At 42.5% G+C, this 22,019-nt stretch overlaps 1 protein-coding gene across 2 annotated transcripts in view; it reads left to right on the top strand.

Moving 5' to 3' along the window:
* Nucleotides 1–22,019, top strand: part of parn (poly(A)-specific ribonuclease (deadenylation nuclease)) — a 157,099-nt gene that overhangs the window by 20,674 nt on the left and 114,406 nt on the right. For both annotated transcript variants that reach the window (XM_068056478.1, XM_068056479.1), the window contains 4 exons: nt 15,756–15,818; nt 17,430–17,468; nt 19,306–19,348; nt 21,298–21,378. In XM_068056478.1, the coding sequence (XP_067912579.1) occupies nt 15,756–15,818; nt 17,430–17,468; nt 19,306–19,348; nt 21,298–21,378 (226 nt within the window). The remainder of the gene's footprint in view (nt 1–15,755; nt 15,819–17,429; nt 17,469–19,305; nt 19,349–21,297; nt 21,379–22,019) is intronic.

Below are 22,019 nucleotides of genomic sequence, written 5' to 3'. Positions count from 1 at the left end.
GCCTGTATATGAAAACTGTCAAGCCATAAATGAAATATAGAATTTTAATCAAAGCTCTGAAGCCTTCTGGGGAGCATTAAATAATTTAAAAAATTATACATTGAAAGAGCAATGTTTAATTCTGCACCAATTTTCTTGCCGCCGCCCCCCACCCCCCAATCCTTTTGTGAAGGTGTTAACTCTTTGTTGGGATATGGCTGCATAGTTGCAGTCTTCATCGCCCAGATGGTTATTTATTCATTTGTGGCTTTTATAATGTGTCAGAAGACTATTCAACAGTAAGAAGTATTACAACTGAAACTGATCTTATCCAGCACACATACTTCCATAAGTGGACCACTTGAATAGCATCTTTCTTTCCTCTTGAGAGGCACTGAAGCCTAAATTAATACAGATCCTTGAGCTCTTTTTATTGAAGTGAAGATTCCATGGTATTTATGGTATCTTCAACAATTACACATTATTGGTGATCTATTCAATGAACAAAACCTGAAAGTTAAACTAGTGAGGTGGCTATTTTTAAAAAGGTCTGGATGTAGGATTTGACCTAGAGTGTAAGCTCAGTTGTAATTCAAAGGTACTTTTTTGTTTCATAGTCATACATTTAATGAAAAATCGTTCATTGATGACCTTTAGCATGTGTGTAAATGTTTGGCAGTCTCTGTGTGATGTCACTCAGTCAGTGAGAAGATGCGCTGTTTTATAAAGATCAGAAAGTTGTATCATGTGAAATGCAGTTTTGTGGTAGAAATAACAGTGAGACTATCGGAGTAAATCGGACAGCAAGCTCTATTGTCTGCACATGGGAAATCCAGAAATTGTTGTCAGAGATGCCCTATTCCTTCAGAAGCTATGTTATACTGGTATCTCGCCGAGATTCAGCATTCATGTATGTGGAAGGGTGTGAATTTGGGGTACCTGTGTGATTAAATACTCACTAAACACAGCTGAAAAAGTTAGAACTCGTCCATTCAAGTGTAAGTGAATTTTTAATGGTGTAATAACTCTTATTTCCTACCAAACAACCTGGCATCGAAAATTAACTTTTTAAAGTGTGACATCTCATTCCTTCAGATTTTAATTATTGTTGGAGATTTAAAATGTTTCCACTTTTTTTTTTCTTTGTCTCTTTTATCTCTAGCCCTTTTTTGTTGTCCCTCTTTATTTCGCCTTTATTTAATTAAATAGTCTTACTTACACTGAGTTTAGACTCTGTGCAGCACCATAAGGGATCTTCAATCTGATTAGATAACGAGGTACACCATTACTTGCCCTTTTCACATAAGTCCTAGAACCCTGTAGAGGGCACTGTGGTAATTAGAGAACCAAAACATCACAAGTGGCAGTGCAAAAGCTCAGAGTCTGTGCACAGGTGTAACTGTGATGAACGGCAAGTGCTGTTTATTCGCCACTCCGAGAAATCTCGGCCAATATTAATGTTTGCCCTTTAAAGCCAAAATGTATTCGTAGCAGAAATAGTAAGGTATTGGGTGGTGTCAGAGTAAGAGGGAATACAATAAGATCTAAATTAGGTTTACAGTGCATGTATGTGAACACAGAGTGTAGTAAATAAGGTGGTGAGCTGCAGGCGCAGATAGCTGCATGAGAATATGATGTTGTGGCAATAACGGAAACATGGCTCACCAAAAGGGCAGGGCTGAGTAAAAAATATTCCTGGATACAAGGTGTTCGGGAAATAAAGGAGGAGGGGTAGCAGTATTGATTAAGGAGAATATTACAGTGCTGGAGAGAGAGGGGTCAAGGACAGAATCTATTTGGTTCGAGCTAAGAAAAATTAGAGGTACCATTACACTATTCTGTAGGCCGCTAACTAGTGGGAAAGATATATAAAGAGGAACAAATTTGCAAGGAAATTAGAGTAAAAACTAAAATGTAGTTATAATGGGGAACTTTAATTATCCTAATAAACTGCGATTGTAATAGTGTAAAGGGCAGGGGGACGGGGGAAATAGTTTCTGAAGTGTGTTCAGAAGAACTTTCTAGATCAGTATGTTGCTGACCCGACTAGGAAGGAGGCATTGCAGATTTGGTTCTGGGAAATGAGGTGGGTCAGGTGAATTAAGTATCAGTAGAACATCTGGTGGACAGTGATCATAGTACTATAAAGTTTAGGTTAGATATGGAAAAGGACAAGGAGCAATCCAGAGTAAAAATAGCTGGCTCTCCCCCAATTAATTTCAGTGGGGTGAGAACGGATCTGGCGCAGATAAATTGGAATGAAAATTGGCAGGCAAAACTGTAAAACATAACAATCGGTTGCCTTTAAAGATATGGTTTGGGTACAGTCGAGGTACATTGCTACGAAGTCGAAAAGTAGGACAAACAAAACCAGAGCTCCCTGGATGACAAAAAGAGAGCGACAGAGAGTAAGATCAAACAGAAAAAGGGTGTGTATGACATGTCTTTACACAGAAGGTGGTGAGTGCCTGGAACTTGCTGCCGGGGGAGGTGGTGGAAGCAGGTACGATAGTGACGTTTAAGAGGCATCTTGACAAATACATAAATAGGATGGGAATAGAGGGATACGGTCCCCGGAAGTGCAGAAGGTTTTAGTTTAAGCAGGCATCAAGATCGGCGCAGGCTTGGAGGGCCGATTGGCCTGTTCCTGTGCTGTACTGTTCTTTGTTCAAGTTGATGATACAAGTGAGAATCAGGCTGCATACAGAAAGTTCAGAGGGGAAATGAAAACTAAGTCAGAGAGGCAAAGAGGGAGTATGAGAAGAGACTGGCAGCCAACATAAAAGGGTATCCACAAGTTTCCATTGGTATATAAATAGTAAAAGGGTAGTAAGAGGAGGGGTGGGGCCGATTAGGAACCAAAAAAGGCATTTATGCATGGAGGTAGAGGGTATGGCTGAAGGACAAATGAGTACTTTGGATTTGTCTTTACCAAGGAAGAGGATGCTGTCAAAGTCATAGTGAAAGAGGGGGTAGCTGAGACACTAGATGGGCTAAAAATTGATGGAGGAGGTATTAGAAAAGCTGGCTATACTTAAACGATGATAAGTCACCAGGACCAGATGAGATACATCCAAGGATACTGAGGGAAGTAAGAGTGGAAATTGTGGAGGCACTGACCATAATCTTTCAATCCTCCTCATGTACAGGGGTGGTGCCAGAGGACTGGATAACTGCAAATGTTAACCCCTTTGTTCAATAAAGGGTGTAAGGATAAGCCCAACGACTACAGGCCAGTCATTTTAACCTCGGTGGCAACAAAGCGTTTAGAAATGATAATCTGGGACAAAATTAAGAGTCACTTGGACAAATGTCGATTAATTGGGGAAAGCCAGCAAGGATTTGTTCAGGACAAATACGTTTAATGAATTTTGATTGAGTTTTTTTGATGAGGATAATGCAGTTGATGTGATGTACATGGACTTCCAAAAGGTGTTTGATTAAGTGCCACATAACAGGCTTGTCAGCAAAGTTGAAGCCCATGAAATAAAAGGGACAGTGACAGCATGGATACGAAGTTGACTTAGTGACAGGAAACCGAGAGTAATGGTGAACGGTTGTTTTATGGACTGGAGGAAGGTATACAGTGGGGGTTCCCCAAGGGTCGGTGCTGGGTACACTGTTTTTCTTGATCTATATTAATGACCTAGACTTGGGTGTGCAGGGCACAATTTCAAAATATGCAGATGACACAATTTCTAAGTATTTTGAACTGTGAGGAGTATAGTGATCTACTTCAAAAGGACATAGACATGCTGGTGGAATGGGCTGACACGTGGCAGATGGAATTTAAGCAGAGAAGTGTGAACTGATACATTTTGGGAGGGAGAGGGAGGAGAGGCAATATGAAAGAAAGGATACAGTTCTAAAGTGGGTGCAGAAGCAGAGGACCTGGGGGTATATGTGCACAAATTGTTGAAGATGACAGGGTAGTTTGAGAAAGAAGTTATTAATCCTGGGCTTTATAAATAGAGGCAGAGTATAAAAGCAAAGAAGTTATGGTGAACCTTTTATAAAACACTAGTTTGGCCTCAACTGGAGTATAGTGTCCAATTCTGGGTACCGCACTTTAGAAAGGAAGTGGGGGCTTTAGAGAGGGTGCAGAAAAGATTTACAAGAATGGCTCTGGGGATGAGGGACTTTTTTTAGATTAGATTAGATTAGAGATACAGCACTGAAACAGGCCCTTCGGCCCACCGAGTCTGTGCCGACCATCAACCACCCATTTATACTAATCCTACACTAACCCCATATTCCTACCAAACATCCCCACCTGTCCCTATATTTTCCTACCACCTACCTATACCAGTGACAATTTATAATGGCCAATTTACCTATCAACCTGCAAGTCTTTTGGCTTGTGGGAGGAAACCGGAGCACCCGGAGAAAACCCACGCAGACACAGGGAGAACTTGCAAACTCCACACAGGCAGTACCCGGAATCGAACCCGGGTCCCTGGAGCTGTGAGGCTGCGGTGCTAACCACTGCGCCACTGTGCCGCCCACTTCTGTTATATGAATAGATTTTTTCCAGCAATGTGGATAATATTTTAAGTAATGAAGTTACAATAGTAAAGTCCATCGGAATAGTCTGGCATCTGGTTTTTAAATATTTCCACACAGGCTAGGGGGTTATAATCAGTCTATACCAGTGTCTTTCTGTAGTCATGGCAGATGTAAACTTCAAAATGCTTAAGAATAAGCCCAGGGTTTCTGTTCCCACTGTCTAATATCTTTTTTTCGTGTCTATTTAGCCTTTCGGAAAAGTATCCCACTGACCTTTCTATGTGTGATTGATCATCTTGTAACAGGACTGCACCGACCCCCAGGTTACTAGCATCAATTGCTACCTTAAATGGCTTAGTGAAATTTGGAGCAACCAACTCTGGTTCACTAATCAAATGGCTTTCAACCCCTCAAAAGATGCTTGGCACTCCCCTGACCACACTACCTTGGTTTTCTTAGAACAAATCTGTCAGTGGAGCAGCTATATTACTAAAATTTGGTCCAAACTATTAGTAGAAACCACGCATCCCCAAAAACCTCATGATCTCTTGCTTAGCCTTAAGAATAGGGAACTCCACCAATGCATGTACCTTTGCTGTTTTTGGCAACACTTGTCCTTGCCCTACTATATGCCCATGGTAGGTTACTCTTGCTTTTGCAAATTCACTTTTGACAAGGTTTATCACTAAATCAGCCAATTGTAATGTTATAAACAGAGCTTTTCGTTGTTCCAAGTGTCACTGTATATCAGCACATCATCAAGATAAACCACACAGTTAGTAACACTGGCTACCACTTGGTTCATTAGTCTCTGAAAAGTGGCTGGGGCATTTTTTAGCCCGAATGGCATCACTCGGCATTGGAAAAGACCATCTAGTGTGACAAACGCCAATATTTCTTTAACTCAGGGCGTTGAAGGAACTTACCAGTATCCCTTTAACAATCCTATTTTTGTAAGAAACGTGGCACTGCCCACTCTGTCAATGCAGTCTTCCAAGTGAGGAATTGGGTAGGAATCTGCCTTTATTACTGCATTAACCTTTCTGTAGTCTATGCAGAATCTAGTTGAACCATCAGGTTTAGTAATTACCACGACTGGGGAACTCCAGCTGCTTTGACTGGGTTTAATTAGGTGGTTTTCCAGTATGTATTGGATTTCTTCTTTTACCTAGGCCTGTTTCTCTCAACCTTAGTGATAAGGATGCTGTTTTATAGGAAAAGATTCCCCTATATCCGCATCAAGTGTGGCTAAGGTTGTACATCCTGGCTTGTCTCTACAGACTTCTTTAAATGCTGTGATTTAGCCTTGTTAGGTCTTCTCGTTCTGCATCGGATACGAAAGCATAGTGTCCAATCTCCCTAACAATTCAGTATTAACTAACCGGATAGTAGAAGGTTCAATTTGAGAATTGTCAAAATCTCCTTCTGCCTCATTCTGACTATCCCTTTATCCTTTACTGTCCCTGACATGCCTGTGCTTACTTATCCTCCTCCCAGTGATATTGTTTCAACACAATCTGGGGTGTCAATCAAATAATTTACTTTACCAATTCTTTTGACCACTTTATATGGACCACTGAAATGTGCTTTCAGTGGTTCACCCTGTAAAGGCAATAATACAAATACCTCATCCGCTGGTTAAAATATTTGTGTCTTGGCACGCTTGTCTGCACGTTTCTTCATGGTTGTTTGGGAAGCTTCAAGGTGTTCCTGAGCCACTTTGCAGGCTCTCTTGAGCTGCTCCCAGAACGTGGATACATAATCTAGCACAGAAGATTCGTCCCTTTTGTTCTAAACTTTTCTTTGATTAGTTTTCGAGGATCTCTTATCTCCTGTCCATAAACTAATTCAAAAAGACTAAAACCAGTAGACTAATTAGGTGAATCCCTAGTAGCAAACAAAAGAAATTCTAGCCCTTTATCTCAATCATGGGGATATTCATGATAGTATGCCCTGATCATCGTTTTGAGGGTCTGATGGTATCTTTCTCAAGCCCCTTTTTCTGTGGGTGATATGCTGAAGACTTTAACTGTATTATACCCAAATTATTCATAACTTCCTTTAGACAAAATTGGAACCTTGATCCAACTGAACCTCAATCGGTAATCCATATCTAGTGAAGAACTGGATTCATTTCTCTACCACTATCTTAGCAGAAATTGTTCTCAAGGGAATGGCCTCTGGGAGCCAAGTAGCCATATCCATGATAGTGAGTATATATTGGTGTCCCACTTTTGTGTTCGGTAAAGGTCTTACATGGTCGACCAACACCCAACTAAATGGTTCCCCAAAAACTGGTATGGGAATTAGGAGTGTTGGTTTTATGGCAGGTTGCAGTTTTCCCACAATCTGGCATGTATGGCGTGTTTTAGAAAACTGCACCACATCGTTGAAGAGACCTGGCCAGTAAAAATGTCGACTGATATGTGATTGGGTCTTCGAGATCCCCACATGTCCTGCCATAGAAATTTCATGGGCTATCCTTCATATTTCCCGGCGATACTTGGGTGGTTTCACTATCTGATGAACAACCGTCCATTCTTCGTCTGTGAGGAGGTCTCCACTTCCTCATCAGAATCCCATTTTTAATATAGTAGCCTACTGGAACTCCCTTTGCCTCAGCTTCAGTTAGAGCCAATTGTGCCACTTTAAGTAACTCTGGATCAGCTTTGCTGAGCCTTGATTAGAGAAGACTTGCTGAACATTTCCTTCAAATTATCCAAATCTCCGAAGAACGTTTCAGATATTTTGTAATCTGTGGTGCCAATCTGACCTCCGACAATGGAGCTTGTTTAGCCATTGCTCGGGTCACTACACATGAAGGAAAAATTCCTGGAACCTTTTTTCCTGCAACTGTTCTCTCTCTTTAGCTTCACTTGGGTTTTTCTGTGACTACTGGAGAAGCTACTACTTTTGCTCCAGCCAAATCATTCCCCAGGAATGGATCAACTCTGTCTACAGGCAAACTATGGACAACTCTTCCTACAGTTACCATTCCAGACATTAGGTCACACTCTAGGTGCACCCGATACAAAGGTACGTGTATATATTCCCCGCCAATACCATTCACTAAAACCTTGGCATTCAGTGCGCTCCCTGGTGAAAAAGTCATGCTTTTCCCCAGCAAAAGGGTTTGGATGGCTCCTGTATCCCCAAGTATAACTATAGGTTTACCTGCCTCACTTGAGGGATATGGAGTTAATTTTCCTTTTGACAAGAATTCTGTGTAACACTCAAAGAACAAAAAGTACAGCACAGGGACAGGCCATTTGGCCCTCCAAGCCTGCGCCGATCTTGATGCCTGCTTAAACTAAAACCTTCTGCACTTCCAGGGACCGTATCCCTCTATTCCCATCCTATTCATGTATTTGTCAAGATGCCTCTTAAACGTCACTATCGTACCTGCTTCCACCACCTCCCCCGGCAGCAAGTTCCAGGCACTCGCCACCTTCTGTGCAAAGAACTTGCCTCGCACATCCCTTCTAAACTTTGCCCCTCTCACCTTAAATCTATGTCCCCTGGTAACTGACTCTTCCACCCTGGGAAAAAGCTTCTGACTATCTACTCTGTCCATGCCGCTCATAACTTTATAAACCTCTATCATGTCGCCCCTCTACCTCCGTCGTTCCAGTGAAAACAATCCGAGTTTATCCAACATCTCCTCATAGCTAATGCCCTCCAGAGCAGGCAACATCCTGGTAAACCTCTTCTGTACCCTCTCCAAAGCCTCCATGTCCTTCTGGTAATGTGGCGACCAGAATTGCACGCAATATTCTAAGTGTGGCCTAACTAAAGTTCTGTACAGCTGCAGCATGACTTGCCAATTTTTATACTCTATGCCCCGACCGATGAAGGCAAGCATGCCGTATGCCTTCTTGACAACCTTATCCACCTGCGTTGCCACTTTCAGTGACCTGTGGGCCTGTACGCCCAGATCTCTCTGCCTGTCAATACTTCTAAGGGTTCTGCATTTACTGTATATTTCCCACCTGCATTAGACCTTCCAAAATGCATTACCTCACATTTGTCCGGATTGCCATTTCTTCGCCCAAGTCTCCAACCAATCGAGATCCTGCTGTATCCTCTGACAATCCTCATCACTATCCGCAACTCCACCAACCTTTGTGTCGTCCGCAAACTTACTAATCAGACCAGCTACATTTTCCTCCAAATCATTTATATATACTACAAAGAGCAAAGGTCCCAGCACTGATCCCTGCGGAACACCACTAGTCACATCCCTCCATTCAGAAAAGCACCCTTCCACTGCTACCCTCTGTCTTCTATGACTGAGCCAGTTCTGTATCCATCTTGCCAGCTCACCTGTGATCCCGTGTGACTTCACCTTTTGTACCAGTCTGCCATGAGGGACCTTGTCAAAGGCTTTACTGAAGTCCATATAAATAACATCCACTGCCCTTCCTTCATCAATCATCTTTGTCACTTCCTCAAAAAACTCACTCAAACGACCTACCCTTCACAAAACCATGTTGCCTTTCGCTAATACGTTCGTTTGTTTCCAAATGGGAGTAAATCCTGTCCCGAAGAATCCTCTCTAATAATTTCCCTACCACTGACGTAAGGCTCACCGGACTATAATTTCTTGTATTATCCTTGCTACCCTTCTGAAACAAAGAAACAACATTGGCTATTCTCCAGTCCTCTGGGACCTCACCTTTCGCCAATGAGGATGCAAAGATTTCTGTCAAGGCCCCAGCAATTTCTTGCCTTGCCTCCCTTGGTATTCCGGGGTAGATCCCATCAGGCCCTGGGGACTTAACTACCTTAATGCTTTGCAAGACTCCCAACACCACCTCCTTTTTGATAATGAGATGACTGAGACTATCTGCACTCCCTTCTCTAGGCTCATGATCCACCAAGTCCTTCTCTTTGGTGAATACTGATGCAAAGTACTCATTTAGTACCTCGCCCATTTCCTCTGGCTGCACGCATAGATTCCCTTCTCTGTCCTTGAGTGGGCCAACCCTTTCCCTAGTTACCCTCTTGCTCTTTATATACGTATAAAAAGCCTTGGGATTATCCTTAATCATGTTTGCCAATTACTTTTCATGACCCCTTTTAGCCCTCCTGACTCCTTGCTTAAGTTCCTTCCTACTGTCTTTATATTCCTCAAGGGATTCGTCTGTTCCTAGCCTTCCAGCCCTTACAAATGCTTCCTTTTTCTTTTTGACGAGGCTCACAATATCCCACGTTATCCAAGGTTCCCGAAACTTGCCAAAGTTATCCTTCTTCCTCACAGGAACATGCTGGTCCTGGATTCTAATCAACTGACATTTGAAAGACTCCCACATGTCAGATGTTTGAGGGTAAATCAACAGCTGCCCCCAATCTAAATTCTTCAGTTCCTGCCTAATATTGTTATAATTAGCCTTCCCCCAATTTAGCACCGTCACCCGAGGACTACTCTTATCCTTATCCACAAGTACCTTAAAACTTATGGAATTATGGTCACTGTTCCTGAAATGCTCCCCTACTGAAACTTCGACCACCTGACCACCTCATTCCCCAATACCAGATCCAGAATGGCCCCATCCCTAGTTGGATTATCTATATATTGTTTCAAGAAGCCCTCCTGGATGCTCCTTACAAATTCTGCCCCATCCAAGCCCCTAGCACCAAGTGAGTCCCAGTCAATATCGGGGAAGTTAAAATCACCCACCGCTACAATCCTGTTACCTTTACATCTTTCCAAAATCTGTCTACAGATCTGCTCCTCTACCTCACTCTGGCTGTTGGGAGGCCTGTAGAAAACACCAAACATCGTGACTGCACCCTTCCTATTCCTGAGCTCCACCCATAGTGCCTCGCTGCACGACCCATTCGAGGTGTCCTCCCGCAGTACAGCTGTGATATTCTCCTTAACAAGTAATGGAACTCCCCCACCCCTTTTACATCCCCCTCTATCCCACCTGAAGCTTCTAAATCCTGGAACATTTAGCTGCCAATCCTGTCCTTCCCTCAACCAAGTCTCTGTAATAGCAACAACATCATAGTTCCAAGTACTAATCCAAGCTCTAAGTTCATCTGCCTTACCTGTTATACTTGGGTATCTTGTTCGCATCCCCCACACTCACAGCAGTTTTTGTACTTGACCTTATAGCTGCAGTCAGAGCTACAGCCTGCTTGGTCGTACTCTCGGTCAGGCCCCTTTTTCTACATTGGCCTTGCGTACCCCAGTAAGTCCCCGGGTTTACCCCGCAACTTCCAGCATTCTGCATGAAGTTGTCCCACCTTGTGACAATGATGACATTTAAGCTTTCGGACATCACTTCCACCCTTGGCATCTTCCTTTCTGTCCTGAGGAGAAGATCCTGGGGCGTTCCTATCTGTCCCTTCTTGTCCCTGGCTACTTGCCTACCTTTCACCCTCCCACCTTCGATCCTTCTCGGGTTTGTGGAGGTGACTGACAAAGGGTTTGGGGCTTGTAAACTAGCTCATAGCTCGTAATCATCAATTTCCGCTGGCTGTTGAAACCTTCTGGTTCTCTACATGGATTCTTACTAACGGAGGGAGTGAATTTTTAAATTCTTCCAGGAGAATTAGTTCACTAAGGTTCTCATACGTGGCCTCTACCTTTAGTTCCTGCATCCAATGTTAAAAGTTAATTTGCTTTACCCTCTCAAATTCTATATAAGTCTGCCCAGGCTGTCTCCAGAAGTTCTGAAATTTCTGCCTGTACACTTCAGGGACCAACTCATAAGCAGTGAGAATAGCCTTTTTTGCCATCTCAGTCTGCAGAAGCCTTCTCAGAAAGCATGACATAAGCTCTGTCCATCAACCTACTTTGTATAAGCAGTGTCCAGCTTTCCTTCGGCCATTTCATCTGTCTGACTATCTTTTCAAAAGAAATTAAAAATACCTCTATGTCCTTTTCCTCAAACTTTGGGAGGGCTTGTACAAATTTAAACAGCTCTCCACTGGGTCCTGGACTGGTGTCAGATTTTTGCTCACCAGAGTTTTCCTTGAGTGGCCTTGGCTCCTATTGACTTAGTTCCAGCTTTTTAATTTCAAATTCTCTTTCTCTTTGAAATGCTCTCTTTTGCCCTTTCCTCTCTGACAAGTTCAAGTTTTTTCATTGTCAATTCCCATTTCTGTTGGAGCTTAACTTTTTCCAATTTTTTTTCCTGCTCAAGTTTTTTTTTATTTCTAATTAAAACTGAATCCTAGCTTATTCAACTGCACTACCATCTGGTTCACCTTTTTCTTCCAATTTCAAATGGTGTGCTATTAACTCAATTATCGCTGCTTGTGTAGCCCCTGGTTTTAACTCTAGCACCAACTTCTCTGCCAATTCCTTTAGTCTAACCTTGGTTAAGTTTCTCATCACTCAGGGATACATCCTCCTTCCCCAGAAAGGTCATAACAACTGACTAAGACATTCCAGTAGTGTAAACTTTAATGCACAAGAAATCTGTTACTTTACTTGTTCCTCTTTTCAATTATTATTACCCTGAATTACAATTGCACCTAGTCGGCTTTTGGGTTATTCTGCACAGAGCCCCCAATTATATGTTACGACCGAGGTGGGAGGAGTGCACTGTCTTTTCTAGTAGCAATTCTCCACTGGTCACAACATATATTTAAATGTTTACTCAGTTACCAATGCGGTCAATCATATAATAAAAGCAAAATACTGCGGATGCTGGAAATCTGAAATAAAAACAAGAAATGCTGGAACCACTCAGCAGGTCTGGCAGCATCTGTGGAAAGAGAAGCAGAGTTAGCGTTTTGGGTCAGTGACCCTTCTTCGGAACTAGCAAATATTAGAAATGTCACAGATTATAAGCAAGTGAGCCGGGGATGGGGCAAGAGATAACAAAGGAGAAGGTGTAGATTGGACAAGACCACATAGCTGACCAGAAGGTCATGGAGCAAAGGCAAACAATATGTTAATGGTGTGTTGAAAGACAAAGCATTAGTACAGATAGGATGTTAACGAACTGAAGATTGAACAGCAGCAAGTACAAACATGAAAAAAAACAGTGGGTAAGCAAACTGAACAAACTACAATGAAATGAACAAAAGAAAAAAAATTGTAAAAAAGAAAAAAATAACTAAAAATAAAAGTAAAATGGGGGGCCCGTCATGCTCTGAAATTATTGAACTCAATGTTCAGTCTGGCAGGCTGTAGTGTGCCTAATCGTAAAATGAGATGCTGTTCCTCGATCTTGCGTTGATGTTCAGTGGAACACTGTAGCAAGCCCAGGATAGAGATGTGAGCATGAGAGCAGGGCGGAGTGTTGAAGCGGTCAATCATATACTCTGCTCTTTATCCCAGAATAAAATAGACCAACCAGATTTCTTTAATAAGCAACAAAATTATCAGTTTATCATCAAACAAGACTTATCCAGTAACGAAGCAAAGCATTGACACACCGATTGAAATAGGAAATTTCCCTTTTTAAATTCCACACAGACAGACACACGCACACTGGGGAAAAAAATACAGAACTTCTCTCTGCAGAGGTCTGTTAGCAAAAAAAAGACCAAAAAAGAATACTTTGGCCGAATACTTGCTAATTCTTAAAGATATGGAAGGAGGTATTCAGTTGTCCCTTTTGGTCTGGCGTCTGGGTATGCTGAGACTGGTCACTGGGATCTTTTCTAAAGCAGTTCTTTTCAGGCGACGTTGAGAATTAATCTAGCAGCTTTTTCCAGCTTCTCGGGAGAGATGCAACACCAGGGATTTTAGCTCACCCACACTGGATCTTTGCAGGGTTTATTGTAGAGAAAGAGGTGTGCTGGGTGGTTTCTTTTTCCTTGGTAGGCAAAATACCACTGTCTTTAAAATAGTTCACACCTCAACTGAACTGAAAACAATATCCAATCCCAAACAGAAAGTCAACCTCCTTACCTCCATAAACCTTGATATGTGGCTTCTCTGTCAACATCTTCCCCAGGTCACCAAGGTTTCTGTTTATTGAGCTTAAAACACATGATTTCCAGCAGAGGTTGTTTTCAAACTTAAAAAAAAAAGACACATCCATGGAATCTTTTTAGTTTTAACATAAGTCCTCAAAAAAAAAATGTAAATATCAAAGCACTTTTGTAACATAAATGTTCAATTTGGAGTTTGAGTACAGGTCAGAACATTGACTGTATTTCATTGACTGGTCATTTCATAATTTGTAAGCATTTGGTATCCTCTTGGGGAGGGAGCTGCAAGCTACAGCATTTTGAAATTGTTTTACATTTAGTCGAAAGAGAATCGCATGTTGGAGGTATGAAGTATAAATTTATCCTAAATGTAAGTGTTTAAGTGTTCCTATGTTTATATTTAGTTTGGAGCTATTCAGCTGCCTTCATCTTGTTTTAACATTATTTTCTGCAACCTGTTGAGGCTCGTGACGGTTTAAGTGAGAGCTGGGGGACCCGGGCTAGGAGTGCAAACAGTTTTTTTTTTGGCACTAATTTTAAGCTGAGTGATGTCAATGTTAAACAGTGAAACTTTAAAAAAAAAATAATAATTTTTATCATATGCTCCCAGGTTAAGTTTAGCTATGGATACATGCAAAGTACAATTCTGCCCCAAAAGTCACAACCAACCATTGTGAATCCTTCCATATGGTCCAACTGAGGCCCTATATTGACACCAGCCATCCTCCTTTCACTCATCAGCCTGGGTTAGGTTCAAGCACAAATTCCAGATGTGAACGAGTATGCAAAATGATTGTACTACCAGTCTCCAGATTGTCACTTTATAACCAAGCTAGTATTCCAATGTAGAAATTGTTGGTGTAAAAGTAGGCAGCCCAACCTCCTGGCCACTAAGCATCAATTGTTTCTCGATCATTAGTCTTGTTCTCCTTTTTAATGTGAAAGATGTGAAGGGATTGTCGGTGAAATGGATTCCAATAAAGATAAAATTCTCTTTATATACACCCATCTGTATTTTTTTTCATAGAATATGAGCATAGCTGGCTAGGCCAGCATTTATTGTTCATACCTAATTTCCCTTGAGAAAGTGGTGGTGAGCTGCCTTCTTGAACCGCTGCAGTCTTTGGGGTGTAGGCACACCAACAGTGCTGTTAGGAAGGGAGTTCCAGGAATTTGAACCAGCAACAGTGAAGGAGCGGCAATATAATTCCAAGTCCGGATGATTTGTGGCTTAGAGTGGAACTTGCAGGTGGTGTTCCCATGCACCTGCTGCCCTTGTCCTTCTAGGTGGTAGAGGTCACGTGTTTGGAAAATGCTGCCAAAGGAGTCTTGGTGCGCTGCTGCAGTGCATCGTGTAGATAGTACACACTGCTGCCACTGTGCGTCGGTGGTGGAGGGAGTGAATGTTGAAGATGGTGGATGGGGTGCCAACCAAGTGGGCTGCTTTGTCCTGGATGCTGCTGAGCTTCTTGAGTGTTGTTGGAGCTGCACCCATCCAGGCAAGTGGAGAGTATTCCATCACACTCCTGACTTGTGCCTTGTAGATGGTAGACAGGCATTGGGGAGTAAGGAGGTGAGTTACTTTCCCAGCCTCTAGCCTGCTGTTGTAGCCACAGTATTTAGGTGGCTGGGCCAGTTCAGTTTCTGGCCAGTGGTAACCCCCCCCCAGGATGTTGTTGGTGGGGGATTCAGTGATGGTAATGCCATTTAACATTAAGGGGAGATAGTTAGACTTGTATGGTGCAAATGTTACTTGCCACTTATCAGCCCAAGCCTGGATGTTGTCCAGGTCTTGTTGCATCTAGACATGGGCTGCTTCAGTATCTGAGGAGCCACAAATGGTGCTGAATGTTCTGCAATCATCAGCGAACATCCACACTTCTGACCTTTTATGATGGGTGGAAGGTCATTGATGAAGCAGCTGAAGATGGTTGTGCCCAGGACACTACCCTGAGGAACTCCTGCAGTAATGTCCTGGGACTGAGATGATTGACTTCCAACAAGCACAACCATCTTCCTTTATTCTAGGTATGACTCCAATCAGTGGAGAGTTGCCTGCCACCCCCCCCCCCCACCCCCACCCCCTGGATTCCCATTGACTCCAGTTTTGCTCGGGCTCATTAATGCCATACTCTGTCAAACGTTGACTTGATGTCAAGGGCAGTCACTCTCTCACCTCACCTCTTGAGATCAGCTCTTTTGTCCATGTTTGAACCAAGGCTGCAGTGAGGTGAGGAGCTGAGTGACCCTGCTGGAACCCTATGCCTTCATGCTTGCCTTTTAGTCTTATGTTTGAATCAAGTTAACGTGCTAACTAAAACACTTGTTCTGAAATATTTGAACTTAAATCTAAACTGTTGAAATGTTTCCAGGGAGAAGGTTGAAGACTTATTGAAAGATGATAATGGTAGTGTTGAGCTGGATCCATGTACTGGGTAAGTTGAAGAACAATTGATCTATATTTCAAAGCAAGTTAATTTATGGGCATTTCAAGTTTAGTTAAAAAATGGATGTCTAAATTTGCGTTCATAAGCAATTGAATACGTGGTTATAAATAACTTTTTGTTTTTTATAATTAATACACAAATGTATAAAACTTTTTCTCTGTACTGTTCCTTGACATATTTACTGATTTTTATGTGTGTGACCATATATAGCATGTGTTTGTGTGGAGAGGAATCATAGCCATGCCCAACCCATAGAACTGTAGAAAAATTACAGCACAAATGGAGGCCATTCAGCCCAGCGTGTCCATGCTGGCCAAAAAAAAACTAGCCACCCAATCTAATCCCTCCTTCCAGCACTTGGTGCATAGCCTTGCAGGTTACGGCACTTCAGGTGTATGTCCCAGTACCTTTTAAAATAATTGAGGGTTTCTGCCTCCATCACTGTTGCTGGCAATGAATTCCAGACACTCACCACCCTCTAGGTAAAATAGTTTTTCCTCATGTCCCTTCTAATCCTATCAATCACCTTAAATCTGTACCCCCTGGTAATTGACCTCTCTGCTAGGGGAAACAGGTCCTTCCAGTCTACTCTATCTAGGCCCCTCATAACTTTGTATACCTCTATTAAGTCACTCGTCAATCTCCTCTGTTCTAAGGAAAACAACCCTAGCCTATTCAATCTTTCCTCACAGCTGCAACTTTCAAGCCCTGGCAACCTTCTTGTAAATCTTCTCTGTTCCTGCACTCGCTCTCTCGTGCTCTCTCTCTTTCGCTTTCCAGAGCAGTAATGTGGTGACTAGAACTGTATGCAATACTCCAGTTGTGGCCTAACCAGCATTTTATACAATTGTATAAGATCTTCACCCAATGATTCATAGATGTGCATGTTCAAACAGAGCCACTGGACAGCTGCAGGGAGTAGGGAACGATGCTTCCTGCCTGCCCTGCTACAGCTCAAATGACATGGAGGCCAAATTCAGTGCACCCACTGTTTTGATTGAAATCAGCTAAGTCAACACAAGGGAGTGTACTTGGGAGCTTCTTGCTCTCCATGATTCAGTATTGCAAGTAGCTTTCTTACTATCAGAACCACCATAGTAGCCCATCTTTCTTTCTTTTTTTTTACACAGCAGATTGTAACAATCTGGAATGCATTACCTGAAAGGGTGGTGGAAGCAGTTTCAACAATAACATTCAAAAGGGAATTGGATATATATTTGAAAAGGAAAATAATTCTGGGGCATTGGCAAAGAGCAAGCGAATGGAACTAATTGGATTTACTTTTTTTAGAGCTGGAACAGGCATGATGGACTAAATGGCCTCCTTCAGCACTGAAAGATTCTATGATAATTGACCTTTTTTCTCCTCCCAGTTGAATGTGCTTGACATACTTATTTTCCCTAACTCAAAAAAAGTGAAGTGGCACTTTTGTTAGTGTACTTATTAAGCATAATAATCAAATACACATTATACACACAGATTCTTGCATTGGTGTTGCTTATTTTAAATTGGTTTTACTAACCACTTTATTTGACGAATATATCTGTATTCTATATATTAGGCACCTGGTTTTTACAAGGATATGTTTTCTGTTCAAAGGTTCCAGAGAAAGCTTATTTATCAGACTTTGAACTGGAAGTAAGTAGTAGTATCTAAGTACATGGGGCAAATATAGTATCATGTCTACATTTTGTTCAGCTTCTCTAGTAGAATGAGTGAGTGATGTCTCCACTGAGTGGAGAAGGTAATTTTAGAATGGGATGTGAATGAAATTGGAGAAGGTAATTTTAGAATGGGATGTGAATGAAATTGGATCTATTTGCCCATGTGGTGATAGTAAGATATCAATGGCTGTCACAGATAGAAAGTCAGACTTCCAAATTGCAGAGTTGAGGAGGCATCTGTTAAATTGAAGTCCTGTGTTTGGTAACTCTCCAGCAAGTACTGAAGTTTTTGAATAAAAAGGTTACAACAAAATCACCTTTTTTAATTTGTGTGTATATAATAATTTATTACCAGGGGTTTTGCAGTTACTGTAATGTAAGGCTAGGTTTTGGTGGTTCCTGCGTAACTTGTTAACTAGATAAGCTGGCCTGTAAGTTGCGACTGGGATTCCTGTTCTGTATTTCTTGCTTCAGAAAGGGTGAGCTTCAACTAGAAAACGAGTTTGTTTAGTGTTTGAAAAGTTGCAGTAAATGAGCAAAATTAAAACTATCTTCTGGAGATTTGCATTGATAAATTCAGTAGGTTGAAAAGTATTTTTGTTTGGGGGGTTTATTTAAATGCATTTATTGGAAGCCTGCATTTGCTGACAATACAACCACTAGGTGGTGCAGTACTAGCACATGCGCAAATGCAACATCTTCCACTGAGACGTCACAGTCTGCGACATTTCAGGCAGCTGCCAAGTTTAAAGATGGCGCTGCTCTGCTGCCTCCATCCCACCCCCAACAGTCCCCCACTCCTTCCAGCCATTGTGCTTTGCCAGTCCCTCCTCCACCGTCTTCTCGCCGTTGGCTCCTTTCTGCTTTCCTAAGCCACTTGCTCCAGCCTTGCCACGCTGCCCACTCTCAGCCGCTCACTCCAGCCTCGCCACTGCTTTCCCCCAGCCGCTCGCCCCCCCGCTTCACCTCCCCTCCCCTCGCCCCTCTCCAGCCACCAGCTGCAGGCCGCATCGCTTCCCTCCTCTCGGCCACTCGCTCCCACATTCGATCATTCCCCGCCGCGCTGCCCGAAGAAGCAAGCGGGCCACGAGTGGGTGACGGAGCAAGTGGCCGAGAGGTGGGAAACGGCGTGACCTAGAGCTAGCGGTTGGAGGGAAGGGGGTGATGCGGGGAGCGAGCGGCTGGAGAGCGGGGTAGTGGGGGGGGGTGGTGGGCACGAAGCAAGGAGCGGGGAACAATCGGCTAAGGTGAGGGCGGGGGGCAGCAGTGGCAAGGTCTGGAGTGAGCGGCTTGAGGGAGGGAGGGGGGAGGAGAGGAGATGTAGTGGGGAGGGGGAGAAAGCGTCGAGGCCTGGAGCGAGTGGTTGCGGGGGGAGGCCAGCCAATGGGGCGGGAGCAAGTAGCTAAGGGGGGGGGAAGAAAGCGGGCAGGGGTAGCAAGTAGCTGAGGGGGGCAGTGGGCAGGGGCAAACAAATGGCTGAAGGAAGGTGACTGGGAGCGAGTGGTTGAGCAGGGTGAAATGGCTATTGAATCGGGGATGGTGGGAGGGAGCGGAGTACTGTTTGAGTGAATGGCGATGGCTGTTGAGGGGTAAGGACATCATTGTGTGGTGACGTCATGCGCATTCATGCAGGCTGGCAAATATTCACACGCATTGATGACATCTGCAATCGCTCTGTGTTGTCAGGAGTCAATTTGTTATTGGAAAACTTCTCACAAAATATCATAACAATAAAAATGTGGAGTTTACACAAATTTGTTAGAAACCCATTGAAATAACAATTAATTTTTACATTTCTGAACTTGTTTTAGGTTTCCGAAAGGAGCTCATGTCGAAACCTTGGAGAATGAAAAGGTAATGAGTTCAACATCAGAATGAAGCAGATGGAATGTTAATATTGCTAAAGGAAAAGCACGTGACTAAGTAGATTTTGTCAAGTTAGTGATGGATGGAATATGTAGGTTCAGTATATTAAAGGAGCAGGAAAAGTCTTATCAGCTGTAAAATATTCTAAATGTCATCTAGTGTTTTGAGTTGTATTCTGGTATAATGGGATTTTGTCTTGCCAATTTTGTGCCCTCTCCTCTCCTTGAGGGAACAATTCCTTGCCAGGGTATAATTCCAGGGGCTAGTTGTCATCTGTTCCTTTTCCCAGTTATTTTTTTTTTATGCTTGACTGAGCAATGGCAAGCTACTTGATTTTGTAGGGACAATGTAGCAAGGACTGATCCTGTCCTTGGGTGACAAAGCAAGTTGTCCAGGGGCTACTTGAAAGCGATCGGGAATCGGAAAAGTGGCTGTGTTTGGTTTTTTTCCCTCTCTCCCATCCCCTCATGCCCTGTATGCTGTATCCCTGTATAATGTCTCTAAGTTTCATTTCATTTTGTTGCTCCTTTGGATGAGACTTTCAACATTACTGGGTCACCTATAGGCAGGAGTTGCCTTCCCTCCTTTCCAATCTAAAGAAAGGAGAAAGACTTGCATTTATAGAGTGCCTTTCATGACCTCAGGAAGTCCCAAGGTGCTTTACAGCCAATGAAGTACTTTTGAAGTGTAGTCACTGGTGTAATGTAGGAAACATGGCAGCCAATTTGCACACAGCAGCATCCCACAAACAGCAATAATTAATAACCAGATAATCTCTTTTAGTGATGTTGATTGAGGGATAAATATTGGCCAGGACACTAGGGAGAACTCCCCTGCTCTTTTTTTTAAATGATACTATGGGATCTTTTGCATCCATCTGAGAGCAGACAGGGCCTCTATTTAACTGAACATCCGAAAGATGGCACCTCTGACAAGGCAACACTCCCTCAGTACTGCACTGGAGTGTCAATCTAGACTTTTGTTCTGAAGTGGGACTTGAACCAAATGTTCCGACTCGGAGGCAAGAGTGCTGGACGCTGCGCTACAACACACAGTAAAGGCTCGTCAAAACAGTAGGTTTGAGTACAGTCTGTTGATGTACCTGCCACTTTATATTTTTGATTTTCATCAAAAGTGTAAAACCCAAGGTGGCTGTGGCACAGATACCTGTTGTGCCTCAGGCCACCTTGTGCTCAGTCATCCCAGTTATCACAATTTTGCTGCAATTTCTGCAAGTATCTAGACTTTTTCTTGACTCTTGATGACTGTAACCACTTCTAAACATGAAACAGTCATTTGATGAAAAGACCAGGGATCCAAAACCCCTCACATGGAAAAGATGGCTTAGAATCAGTTTTTGTGATTTGAGGTGAGCAGAACGGTTGAAGGTCAAAGACTTTAAAATCTTTTTAGAGTGATCCTTTGCATTTATCATGTTGAAGATTGAGGGTATAAAATGCAACTTTTCGCCCTCTTGATGGGACTTGATCTCAGTTTAGTTTAGTGAATGACACCTCTGGGTCAGAAGGTGTAGGTTTGAGTCCCACATCAGAACTTTCAGATTATAATGTAAGGTGGCATTCCATTACATAGTGACTATCTCAGCACTGCTTTGCCAGTGATGCTGAGCTTCAGATGAGACTGTAAGCTGATGCCCTGACTGCCTGTTTAGACGTTAAAATAATTTACAGCACTATTCGAAAGACTCTGCTGGCCAACAATTCTCTTTTGACCAACACCACCAAATAAAACCTGATCATTTGTCTCCTCGCTATCTGTAGGGCATTGCTGGTACTGAATAGCTTCCCCATTTGCCATACAATTAATTGATATGCTTTTGAGATGTTTCAATGATCTAGTAAGGTGCTATATGAACGCAAATGTTCTTTTAAGGAAAAACAGGTTAATGCTGAAATGTTGTAAATACTGTCTTACAGAAAGAGAGGTACATTGTGGTCAGTAAGCTGGATGATGATGAAAGGAGAAGGAGAGAAGAGCAAAAACGAGCAAAAGAACAGGTAATGGTGCACATGTATATTCCGTACTTATAACTTTTTAGTGTGTTCCTCTCATGTTTGCGCAGAACCTGCGCAGTGAACTGGGTAAATAAAGGTAAATGGGTTTTTTTTTTGAAAGAGCTGCAGCTTTACACTGTGCAGAAATTGGAATATCTCTTACATGCCTTGTGGTGCTTTGGGAGCACATAGAATTTAAGCCACCTTTTAATTAAAAATAAGTAATGAAAGGACAAATCTGGCTCTGCTTCCAAAAATGCTTCAGGGCATAAGAGTACTGCTGAATGGTTTAGTTATTGCATTTTTAATCCCATCTCTGCAGTTAGCAAAATTAGCTGTATCCGATCGAAGCTACAATCTGTCCATTTTGAATAATATTTTGGGCATACTCTGTGGTGAAATCCAGTGAGTTGAATTTAAGTATTGTATTGACAGGACTTCTGACTATTCTGAAACTTGACAGCTGTTTTGATATTTATTAAATACTATAATGGACAGCAGGGAGTGATTGTAAATTTGTAATCTAATGTCAGATGTTATAAACCACAAGAGGTTTTATACCAGTGAAATGAGCACCAAAATTAAATTAGTCTTGCTATGAGATGACTGTCATCTATGTGCATTTAATACAAGTCCATTTTTAA

This window comes from Heterodontus francisci, chromosome 24 (genome assembly GCF_036365525.1).
Source record: "Heterodontus francisci isolate sHetFra1 chromosome 24, sHetFra1.hap1, whole genome shotgun sequence".
NCBI classification, from domain to species: Eukaryota; Metazoa; Chordata; class Chondrichthyes; order Heterodontiformes; family Heterodontidae; genus Heterodontus; species Heterodontus francisci.
This window is presented reverse-complemented; position numbering and strand designations above follow the sequence as displayed.